General features: G+C 41.1%; 1 protein-coding gene across 5 annotated transcripts in view; it reads left to right on the forward strand.

The window, feature by feature from the left end:
- The first annotated feature begins 2,581 nt into the window (after positions 1–2,581).
- Positions 2,582–12,758, forward strand: part of LOC119731761 (DNA ligase 3-like) — a 41,229-nt gene continuing 31,052 nt past the window's right edge. Inside the window, exons 1-2 of one of the 5 annotated variants that reach the window (XM_038205015.1) lie at positions 2,582–2,667; positions 8,867–9,236. In XM_038205015.1, the coding sequence (XP_038060943.1) occupies positions 8,951–9,236 (286 nt within the window). In that variant the 5' untranslated portion in view covers positions 2,582–2,667; positions 8,867–8,950. Of the gene's footprint in view, positions 2,672–3,252; positions 3,480–8,866; positions 9,237–12,758 lie in introns of those variants that run through there. The other 4 variants (XM_038205011.1, XM_038205012.1, XM_038205013.1 and 1 more) reach the window with 4 other exon arrangements.

Below are 12,758 nucleotides of genomic sequence, written 5' to 3' on the forward strand. Positions count from 1 at the left end.
AAGTGAATAAAACGATTGATTAAAAATGAACCGGGACGACTCGATAACATATAACATGAGTCATTCATGTGACATTTTTTCCCTGTCCCTGTTACCTTGGTACTTCTTAATTTACCGTTCAAGTATCATTAAGAATGACTTCAAATTATCTTTTTTAATTTGTTGGGTAGGAGGTTTGCTATTCATAATCACTCTTGGAGGACGACTGCATTAAGGAGTGCATCGAAATCACAAAATCATGGATGACAGAATATAAAAGGAACAGGAAAACAAGTGGTCCAAATTAATAGAATGCATTGCCCATTTACAACATAAATGGGTCGAGTTTTACAGCTTGGCCCATTTATAACGATTTTAACGATTATACAAAAAGGCATTAGGATTTTTTTGAATGGCTTGAAACGAGGTACTGGACTGAGTTTATTTGAAATCAAAACGACCATGGGCGGTAATCCCGGGGCCGGGATGGGGACGGGGGGGGGGGGGGGGGGGGGTGCAACTGTGCATACATTAGATGATTGAACATGCCCCCCCCCCCGGAGTAATTAAGATGGCGTCCACCTACCTCACCCCCGCCCCAGATTTCACGGGCTGCTAGTCCCCTGTGTCCACCCATGAAAATGTTTACCAGAAGTCGCCGCTCCTGTAAACGACAGTGCATTTTTTGACCCAACAAATAAATGTAGTTTCTTCGCCATAGTTTGCTATATACATTATCAGATTTAATTTGGCAGTAGATATTAAGTGTCCTTGAATCATACAAGGTATTTTCCAATTTCATTTTCCGCTATGGCGTCGCCAGAGATATGACGCGCGTAAACAACAGTACACCACACGAGCTGCAGATTATCAGGATATTGGTGTTTTTTTTTTACCACATTGAGTAACTTAAGTGGCCTCAGGTATTTTTTTTCTGCCCTGATATGGAGGACTCTCGAAATCTTAAAATCAAGGATGTCAGATGTAACAGGGACAGGAAAACAAGTGGTCCAAATTTAATAATAGAATGCATTACCCATTTACAAAATAAATGGGTCGAGTTTTACAGCTTCTCCCCTCAAATTACCCTTGAATGTGTGATCGTGAGGTTGCCGTCTTGGTACTTTCTTGACTTCCTCAGCCTCTGTGACCTCGGCTCGAATCTCGACATGAGGTTCGGGTTCTCATTTCGCTGCCTGATTTTGTGGGCTTTCCTCATTCCAAGGGTTTGCCTCCCTCTGAAATTGAAATTGAATAATCTTCATGCATCGGCTTCTCCGTCGTGCACGTTGAAGCAGTGGCTGATTTCCGGGGGGGGGGGGGGGGGGGTAGGGGGTAGATGGAGGTAGGGGGATAGGGATAGGTGGGGGTAGGCGGTCTAATACCCCCTTGTGCTACCGAAAAGTGGAAAATGTAGCACTTGCTCCCCCCCCCCCCCCCGGTCAAGCAAAAAAAAAAGGAGGAAAAAACCCAGGAAATATAGAAAAAGAGGGGCGAAATCATATTATTGTTAATTTAATGGGTTGGGGGAAAATGGTCTGCCCACCCTCGAAAAATGATCAATCGGGAAAATGCTGGAAAATATAGGGATGGGGGGATGGGCTTTGCCCCCCTCTAGAAAAAAAATCCTGGCGACGCCCATGGCTGGAAATAAAACTACTGAACCAAATCGCGGGAGTTCTTCGTATATCATTTCCTTCTAACACAATTTCCTAGCCATATATGTCAACGGTTAAGGTCCCTGGATATTGGAAGTATGGATTGCGGAGGGGGGGGGTGGACCACCCTGTATAATAATACATATTTTCTACCTACCGATTATACAAAAAGGTGTTAGATTTTTTTGAAAGGCTTGTATTATGAACTGAGTTCATTTGAGTCAAAACGACCATGGGCAGTTATCCCGGGGATTGGGGGGGGGGGGGGGGCCTGGCTTGTGCATACTTACATTATAGAACATTCCCCTGGAATAATTAAGATGGCGTCCACCCCTCCCCCCCCCCACACTTTTTGAAATGCTCATGCTGCTAGTCCGCTGCGCATGTCCACCTAGTGTTTACCAAAAATCGCCGCTCCTGTAAACAACAATACAGTTTTCGACCCAAAACAATTACCTCATAGTATCTTCGCCATAATTGTTTGATGTAAACATTATCAGATTTAATTTGGCAGTGGATATTGAGCGTCCTTGAATCATACTAGGTATTTTCTAATTTCATTTTCCGCTATGGCGTCGCTGTTATGACGCGCGTAGACAATACACCGCACGAGCTGCAGATTATCAGGCTTTGTTTGTTTTTGCCATGACTTGTGGTCTCAATTTAAAAATAGGTTTTTTGGTCCCTGATATAGAAATTCTGTACAAGATTGGTTCCAGTTTTTCTTCAGAAAATGTCAACGAAATGATATTAAATCCAACTTTATATTATTCCCCTCTGGCTTAGATGAAAGGTTTTACAATGATGAACTCCGATACCAAAACGAAACCGATGTTTCGAAACCCTAAATAGCATGGTGCTCTAGTTATTGCAAAATCCTTATGACGCACATTATTGTAATCTCAGGGCACTAGACAACCTTCTTACACTGGTTTCCACTCAATTTCCCTATCGATTACGTTAACGCAGAGTACCAGCAGGAATATCGTCTGCTCGTGCACTGCCTGCAGTTCACAACAAAGGGCGGAAGGTAGGCAAGTTTGAAACTAATTTTATCATAAAAAGTACGCTTCCTACAAATATTTATACACATTCTACCGTAGCTTGTACTTTGAAGAATATGGAAATACTGGTTTATGGATTTTATATGTCATATAATTGCTCAAAACGCCAGTTTTATTGTGCACCTATAACTCCATTTGCGTTTCTGTGCATGCCGAATCCACGTTGTGTGTAGTACTTGTTTGGGTACAAGTTTGAGAAAAACGTGTAGTTCGTGTCACTGAATTCAGCTCTTTCCATAAATAACGTTTTACTTTTCAAGTTACTTTATCATGCTCTAAAACTAAAAGCATTCTGAGAATCAGTATGGGTCTTTATTTCCTGAAAAAAAATGTGATGTAATTCAATTTTGATCACTTGTTATGAGCACGAACTACACGTTAAAATTGTGTATTATGAATATGATTCACAGTGCTAGCTTGTCGTGGCTTGTCGGCCGGCTGTATGTGTCACACAGTACATGAAGTTGTACGCTCCCAAAATTAATAGCTATAGTAAACATAACTGTATTATATGGGAAGCTGTGAGTAATATTGTTGTATGGAGAAGTACCCTTAGTTGCATTTTTGGACATAACAAGTTCTGACCTGTGCAACTTACAGTTGATTACAGGAGTGACAAAAATAGATTAGGTTCTGTTTTATTACTAGTATAAGGCCTTATATTTTATAAAAGGGTGCAAAGGCTAATGATAAATTTCAGAGTGAGTGCACTGGGCACAAAGTACGGTACTTTGGAAATTGAACCACTTCTGAGGCGCAGTGCAGCGGTACATAAAATGTAAGTAAATTCTCATGATGGAAGTGTGTTGCATCGTGACGCCCCTTTTTTTCACCCTATACTGAAGCTTGAATTTCCAGCTTTCTAGGCTCATGCAGTCCTTCATTTTTAAGGAGCGCGATCGCGCAGGCGCTCCTACTGCGCTCCTCGATTGTCTCGAAGGAGCGCCAAAAATAGCGCTCCTCAGAAATCCAAAAGAGGGCTCGTCAAACACGGGAAGTTTAAAAATAAGAAGTTATAAAAACGCAAAGGATTTTAAGTCTTAAGCTACACGTATTTTTCGTTGGTATAATGCCCAAACTCACGTTAGTATGCCGCTGGACATCGCTAAAAATGAACGAACACCGAGCTCGTACGTACTGTATAAGATCGTGTGTGTACAAGCGGTTGTATACTGTGCGTGCACAATTTGCATATCGCGTAGAGCTGCATGAAAACACGTGGGCCCGTACGTGCGAGTGCAGCAATGACTGGTTCCCGCTGCGCCGCGCACTAAGTCCCAATGAAGGCATAATGAAAATGCGGTAACCAGTCAATGTAATAGTCGCGCGCAGTGCAATGCACTGCCTGCCGTACAGTGTTTTGCGTGCAGGCTCTCCTCGAATATTTGAGGAGAGCGATTTATAGCTCTCCTGGATTTTCTTTAAATGAAGGACTGCTCATGACACGGGGAGATTCTCTAGGAAAACTGGAACTAATTTGTACCAACCATACTTAAAATGCGGATGTCACATGGCCAGGGGATGGTCATTTTTTTTTTCTGCTGGTATTTTCCATTTCCGATAAAATTACAAGGAAAAACTCACCTATCACAGCCTATAATCCCTTATGCAGCAACGACCAGACCAAAATGCCATGTTCGGGCAGCGACTATTTGTCAACCAGAGGTCGGTTTTGCCTGGTACCCAGGTTATATTTTCTGTATACATGTAGGTTACCAGGCAAAACCAACCAGTGGTTGGCACTTAGTCGCTCAACCCTCTGAAACGATAATTTTTTTCATTAAATTTCAACACAAAAATATATAAAAGTTGAAAATTTGTCAAATACGTAAAAAAATAAATTAATTAAAAAAAAAAAACGTTTCGGAAGAGCATCCATGGAGAGTGCATCTTGAGCGAGTAAAAAAAAATAAGTAGTTTCTTGTCTGGCTTTTTCAAGATTTTCCAAGATAGCAGATAGACACTTCAATTTTCTTGATGATTTGTCCAAAGAGCTTTCAAAACTGGCAAAAAGGCGACCTCTTTTGTTGGCGCATGGAGCCATACATGTAGCTACAATTGTATTGGAAAGAAAACGACAATATATTGAACAAGTATGCAAAATATAGGCCTTTTACAAATTATAGGGGCCTATATATGAATTAAGGAATTTCAAAAAAGATGTTTTTTTTTACTTGGCCTTAAATGCATTAAAAGTTACAATACATGTACTTGTGTTTCTTAGGATTTTTTTAACGAAGTTCAAAAGTATGTATGCATGTTCACATGTATCTTACAGAGGATGAAATTATAATATAAGTGGACATTTGACAATTTACAGACCAAATAATTTGTTTACTGTTTCTATATACCGTACGTACATTGTACGATGTGCATGTATACGGTACATTGTACACTTGTAAGAAAGCCAAGGTCAAATTGACTGTGCGTTGTAAGTTACTCCACGCATTTTTTTTTTTCCAATTTACAAGGACACTGCACTTTTGCATAAATTTACTACACTGGCGTTTACTGCACCATTTATGACGTGGTTAACTACGTGTGGACACTTTTCACAGTGGCTGATGCATGCAGACCACAATAATCAGAACAACAAAAATTGAATTTCGAATTCAAAGATTAAAATAATTGAATTTCCAATTTCTCTTCCCCCTTTACCTGTTCCCATTTTTTCCTTCTTTTGTCTTACCGTGGGTCCTAATTACATCATGCACTTCCTGGAAAGAGTTCATTGTGGACGCAGGCACCCCAAAAAAATATGAAATTGTGCTAATTTTGTTGCCAGGGCCATCCGAAAAAATCAATGTTGACCGGGGGATGTTTTTGCCGTTTCGCATCAGGAGGAAAGCGTGCAGGTGTGTGGCGAAGCATTTGATTGTATTCAACCTTGTTCCGTCAGTACAAACTTGGCACTGTGTCAGATGTACTTGTATCCATGGATGTGAGGAACGTACAACTTACGTGCCGGTAGAATCCTGTGAGATATTCTTGTTGTATTGGAAACAGTTTCTTAAAGCCCTTTTCTTTGTCGCACCACGCACCTTCTTGTGTCTTGTGGCGAGCCGGGGAAAGCATCAGTCATTTATCGACAGGTTTTTCCTGGGGGGACTAGTAAGGGCATCGGGCCAAGCACAGGACAGATTTTTTTCCCACTTCCTTTGGAGCAGGTGAACGAAGTGGCTCTTATACACCCTCAGGTTGGGGGGGGGGGGGGGGGTGATAGGCATTTATTCACCTGAGCACCTTTGTCCCTTGGGTGGTCAAATCCCCAGGGGTAGGGAGATCCCCGGGGGTACCGATTTGTAATTTCCTGTGCATGGGCCGGTCGCTGCCACTAGCAAACCGCAGGAACTGTTTTTGTTCTTTCTCATAAAATATAGTGGGGACTCTAGATGCTGACCAGTCATTTATAATTTCGTTTTTTTTTATTCAGATGTCCAGGTGTTTTTTGAGACACCATGGGCAGTCTCGGACAACCTGTGAACATTTACGTACATCTTTTTAATTTAAGGTTTTCATAATTTTTTTTTTAATTCAAGGCCATTTTTAACAAGTTTATAATTTCTTGGGTTTTTTAACCAGTCATTCTACGCACTGTTGATATATCGATATTACTTGATTATTCTATATTATTTTAATATCGATATTGCCGATATCAATTTTTTTTAATCATATCGAAATATCGAAATTTTCAATATTGAGGAATTATATCAAAAATGTCAAAAATTCGTCAGATTATCGTCAAAATAAATGCCCTGTTTGTGCTTTTACTTTGTGTTTAACGTTTGCTGTATAATGAAATAAAACTTCGCGGCGACTTGTGCTTGTGACTCAAAATAAAAACATCGCGGAAAGCGAAGCGGCATCACTTTGTGCTCTGCGTTCGCTGGAATTCGCGGTCTCCCCCATGTAAAACCTCAAAAGAAACCACCCGTTCTGGACAAACTCTCACTGCTGAGATTTGTTTTAAAAAGTTTTGAGCAATATGCTCCAGAAAAAGCCGTGGGAAATGGGCACTTACGATGTTTTTTTTTTCAAATCAAAGTGTCATCTTTATGGTCTTTAACTTTTACATGGGATAATCAATATATCGAATATTCTCGATATTGGATTTACAATATATATATCGATTATTGAAATTCTGATATCGACAGTGCGTAATATATTCAACACATTTTAATTTCGAATCCTTAATACTGACTTCACTAATTAAGGCAGGGATAATAGGGAAACAAATTAACTTGATGTAAAGAGCATTATAATGAACAAGTGATTAAAACTAAATACCTTGAAAATAAGGAGGAAGATTTTTGGGGGTCTTTTTCAAAATTGCCACTGGATTCAGTTTTCAAATATGACTACCTTCCCATATATGTTTTTATAGCCCCTTAATGCCATCTTTTCTAATCAAGCCCCTTGTATGTTATTATCAGCATTGTTGTTTCTTATGAAAATGTTACCACATGTTGCATGCTAGTTTGTTCGAACTATGCCGGTTCAACATGTGTAATCACTTCCTACCACTGTGCACCGACTGCAAAACGGAGCACCGGCTAATGCGGCAATTGCATCTCGCTGCGAGCTTATTGTCCAGTCATCCTGTTCAAACATTCCCCGAAAAAAAAAGCCGGTCTCGCCTTATCGTCTTTTCTTTATGGTAAATTTTATTAGCCCAGATTTTTGCGTGGATGTCTGATATGCGCAGCCCCATTCATTAAGTTCCAACCCCCCCTCGGCTCCAGGGCACCGAAATCTGGCGTTGGTATGATCAATTTGCTAGGATTATCACTGGAGGGGGGATTAAGTAGAGGCGGAACAGAAGGAATGACTGAATTGGATGCGACGGGCCAGAAGCGACGCCGTGAAGCCGACCGCAGGATGCGTGTCAACGAAATTGGCCGGTTTATTAAATTGAACGCTTGCGAAGACGGCAGGCTCGCGCCATCTGACACAGACGCGGACAGTTACAAACTGTTGTTACACGGTAGCGTCTTTGTTAGCTTTCTTGACATCTGGGTGGCGTCGACTCGGCACAAGATTTGTGAAGAACAAACATGATTTGAATTGTATTTCTGTAGTAAAAACATGATTTGAATTGTACATGCACTTCTGTCATGTCTGTAGACTGATGTCTAATGTGGGTGCAAAAAGTGCATATTATCTTCAGATTTGTACAGTGTATTTTTTTGTCTCGTAGTTGGGGCCTGCAATAATATTTTATTCATCAGGAGAATCTTGTGAAACTTTGTTAATTTAAATTCAAATTCATCAATACCTAAGACAGTTTACCCATTCCTATTGGTCGAGAACCCGTCACGAGGCCAGTCTTAAACGGTTGATAAAACACCAGCTGGCTGGTCTCAAACACTTCTCCAGTGTCACATGAAGTTTTGGACTTTGGTCTCTTTTTACCACCCTTTAATTGATTGAACGTTCACAATCCTCACTTAGGCATGCACAACACTAACAAAACTATGTCATAGTCCTAAATTCACACTACACTGGCACAGCTGCGTTCTGCGCCACATCGATCAGTACGGGCCACCAATCTCCAAGGAGTTGTTTACGACTACTCGCGAGAGGCACATGCATACGTGAACATGAACCATTACGTAGTTTACATGAAGTAAACTATTGAACAAAATCTTCTTCAAAATGTATATTTTGTGATTTGTTTTGACTCTGTTACCATAACAGGTACAAAAATATAAACAATTCTGTTTAAGATCAGCCAATAATATCCCCTGTACTTGGAAAAATGGTGTGATTAAAATTGTTGGGAAAAAAACTGACTTGACTGTTGGCATGAAATTGTCCATACATTTTATTTTTGTCCAATACCTCAAATTACTTTTTGCTATAGACGTTACATGTTAAGGTGGGCTTTAATAGAGGGAAATGGTTTTGCAATAATTTTTGTTTGGGGGGGGGGGGGGGTTTACCTTTGCGGGCTTAAGTGGGTGAATAATTTTTTTTTTTTTACTTATTACTGAATTTTCGTAAACAAATCCTTATACTTGTATGCACATGTATGGAGATTGGTGGCGTGTACTGCGCGATGTGGCGCAGAACGCAGCTGTGCCAGTGTAGTGTGAATTTAGGACTATGACATACATGTACTTTTGTTAGTTCAAAATTTCATTTTCAAAATTTCATTTTCATCAGCAGACTAAGTGACTTCTAGCCATTTCCAAATCTGCCAAGCCCCTCTGCGGGACAAATTCTACAGCCGGAGGGAAAAACCCAACAATGGCCGACAACCGGTACTCGGTCGACTACGCCCGAATGGGCACCTCCAAGTGCAAGAAATGCAAGCAGGGCATCGCAAAGAAGGAAGCGCGCATCGCCAAGCTGGTCTCCAACCCGTTCTCAGAGGAAGGCGGCGACATGAAGCAGTATCATCACATCAAGTGCATGTTTGAGGCACTGCTGCGGGCGCGGCCCACGACCAAGAAGATTGACGACCCGGAGGATCTGGAAGGCTTTGACCTGATGGAGGACGAGGACAAGAAGACCATCAAGGAACTGATCCAAGGTAACCATGGCAACTGCAGTCCTGATTTTCTTTTTTAGATGTTAAACTGAGCTCATTGCTAAATGTGACATTAAATTCATTTTTGAGATGAAACTACTTCTGTAAATTTACATACATACCGGTACATGCACCTTGATTTCTGAATACAACATGTGTACATGTATACATGTGCACTGCGTCTCCTTCAAGCAACACCTTAAAAAAAAACAATATTGTTTTCCGTTGTCTATCATTATGGACAGGTTCTATGTACAAGTTAACATTTGTGTACAATATGGTCATGTTATAAATTTGGGGTCCACGTTTTTTCCTGTCCCTGTTACATCTGACATTTATGATTTGATAATGTTGATGCACTCCTTAACCTACATGTAACTCCCTAGCGTCTTTTACTAGGAACTGGACCAAGTCCATCAAAATCCATCAATCACTGTGCGTCCAATTAAAAACTGTACATGACATAATGGAATCCACCCCTGACGTACTGGTTGACATTCATGGACTTGCTACACATGGCTTTTATCACAATAGCAGTACAGGAAGCTAGGCAAAATCAATCGGATACCCCTAGCACTGCTTCAGGCCATTAGGCCCAAGTCCATCATACTCCATCAATATTTAGTCATGCCAGGCCTTCTGGACCAAGTCCCCCAAAATCCACAAAATGGGGGGATGGATTTTGATGGAGTTCAGTTGGGGTAGTTAGGGTTAAACCCTAACCCCCTTGAGTGATTTACTAGGAACCTTCGTCACTTTTGCAAACTCCAACACCATATGGTAAACTCAACACCCAAACTGTTGGACTCTGATTATGGTGGTATGCCTAACCCCATGTAAAGCATTTAATCAGTTTACTAGTGCAGTACTCACTCCAACAGATTCCAACAAAACATGCATTTGGATTTTGATGAGTTGAGGTAGTTAGGGTTAATGCAGTCATACTCCAAGCATGCAAAAGTGATTATGAATAACAAACTACCTACATGTACCCAACAAATAAAAACTTTCTTAGTTTTTCTTAATAACACTTGATTGGCAAATTACAAAGTACCAAGGTAACAGGGACAGGAAAAATGTCACACTTACATGTACGACCCTAAATTTCTAGAATAAAAAAAATGCATTCCTGTAGTTAACACTTTAAAGCAGATTTCTTCTAAAATACCATGAGACATTCATCGAATTTGAGACACACATCAAGCACATGTGCGTGATTCATAGCAAAAAAAGGTCTTGACAATTGGTGTTTTCAATAGTGCAGATTTCCACCTCCAAAAACAACGCGCAGCTTACAAGCCGAAAACCCCCCTGGGGGGATATCGCTCGGCATTCTCAGGCTGAGCGCGGGCCAAGCGCCGGCCAGCGCCGGCGCAGGAAATGAGCCTACTCCGTTCCTCGGGCCCTCCCGCGACAGAACACCAAGAAAAGGAAAAAAATCTGGAGTGGGGATCGGGGCAGGAGAGATACCGATCGTGCAAAACAGTGATCCTCCTCAAGAAGCAATCCACAAAAGCCGTCACTCGAACAGCTCACATCTCCAGTCGTCTTTGCTAAGCACTTCACCTTGTCAGGCTTATCTTTTCCCGATGACCACCCTTTACTCTAAAGTTACTCTATTTTTTATACCCCCTCCTTTTTCCCCCTTCATCTGTTCGTGATCGTTGACAACATCGGCAACTCTTTTCCACGATTGGCTTTGCTAGCTGCCCGGGGCCTTTGTTGACTCTAGTACATGTGCATGTAGTGTCGCGGTGCCGGTCGCTTTGGTTTGTCCTAACTGACACTGAGCTAATTGCCTCATTGGAATTCATCGAAGCGTCCGCTTGTAGCACAAAAGAAGAAGGGGGAAAAAGTCACTGTGTATAAAACGGGAGGTGTTTAGATGCTCAGAGTTATCAGTTATACCTGCTGGATTACTAAAAAAAAATGTGTTTTTATTCTGATTTGAGATGTCGGTTTTAAGAATTCGTCCCTCCCGAGTTGGAAGCCCTCAAGAGGAAATGCAAAATGCAAACATCCAAAAGAGTCGCTTTTAATTTCGTCAAATTTATTGCTTTAGTTTGAGGGGATCAATTCTGATTTTACTGAATTACATTAGCAGCGTAGAAGCAAAGAGATCTTATCATGTTTTGTTTTAAATTGAGAAGAAAAAAAATTCCAAAAGTGGCCTGACCTGGAAAAGTTTAATTACGGAAACGGTTGGAGTATCTTTGTTGCCTTTAGCATTATCGTTAGTTGACAATGTGAATCTTGATAAAACCCTCATTCCTAAGGCATTTTGTTAAAACTTTTTTATATCAGCAAATGTCAACATCAGTGCAGGAACCAATGACACATACGGTACTTTGTCATTTATTGAGGGGCATCAGCCTCGTGTGTTCAAGGTAATAATGTCTGGTCGCCATCTTCCTGAATTCTACGAAATCTTCCGAAGCATTTTGGTGCATTTTAACCCTTCTTTTCATTGATCAGTCACAGTCAGTCAAAAAGTCAATCCTGTTCCCCTGCATTGCCTTTTACACAGACTAGTCACCAACAGTCAGATCGTATTACTTGTAGGCACTTTGACGGTCAAATTCCATCAACAGACAAAAGCAGGTGACTGGTAGGCACAGCTGGCTTATCAATCTCCTACAGTCAAAGCCTAGCTATATCAGGTTTCATAACAATCACAGCCAGTCAATCCTGCGTTATGAAGGCAGGGAGCACTCAACTGTTAAAAACAGTCACTTGATTTATTTTGACTGCTGGGCTGGCCTTGTTGAAATTTGCCAGGCAGAAAGGGAGGGTTAAAGAATATGGTAGTTTAGATTATTAAACCCTAAGTCCCTTGGCATTTTTGCTAGGATGCAACCTCAATCCTACAAAACCAACTGCCTCCATGTAAAAATTGCATATAGCCTCAATCCTGCAAAATCCTCCATTATTTCTTGAATGTGGTCCTTGTAGGGTCGACCACTGCCTCAATCCTGCAAAATCCTCCAGCAATCACTGTCAGTAGTTGAGGCAGAGCCAGTGACATCCTGGAGCAGTGTGGAGGATTAAAAGTATTATCTAGGCCTAAATTTGTGCATGGCTGAACAGGTATGTAGACAACACAAGGTCCGGCCCAAGACCTTGACACAGTGCATCCTCCAAAAATCAGCCACACCTTGCAATATAGCCTCAATCCTGCAAAATCCTCCATTTTGCAAAGAGTATTTTGGAGGATTTGGGAGGGTTAGGGTTAACAGAATTTATTTTTCGACACAAATCACTTCTACATGTACTGCACCAAGTTACAATGTAACTCAAATAGGCCAAAAAAAATAAGTCTCCGGTTTCTGGTATGGAGCTTGTCCAAAAAGTGGTGCGGCGACGCGGCTTTGTTTTTTTTTTACCTGACTTTTTTGCTTCAAATGTCGGCTGATGACTGCAAATGGTGCCCGACTAAACTTAGTGCAAATATATGGGAGTCCAGAGAGGCCACATAAAGCTTATTCTCGATCATAACCTCATCTAAAAACACGTTAAAATTGTGCA

Source organism: Patiria miniata, unplaced genomic scaffold (assembly GCF_015706575.1).
Source record: "Patiria miniata isolate m_02_andy unplaced genomic scaffold, ASM1570657v1 HiC_scaffold_24, whole genome shotgun sequence".
In the NCBI taxonomy this organism is placed as follows: Eukaryota; Metazoa; Echinodermata; class Asteroidea; order Valvatida; family Asterinidae; genus Patiria; species Patiria miniata.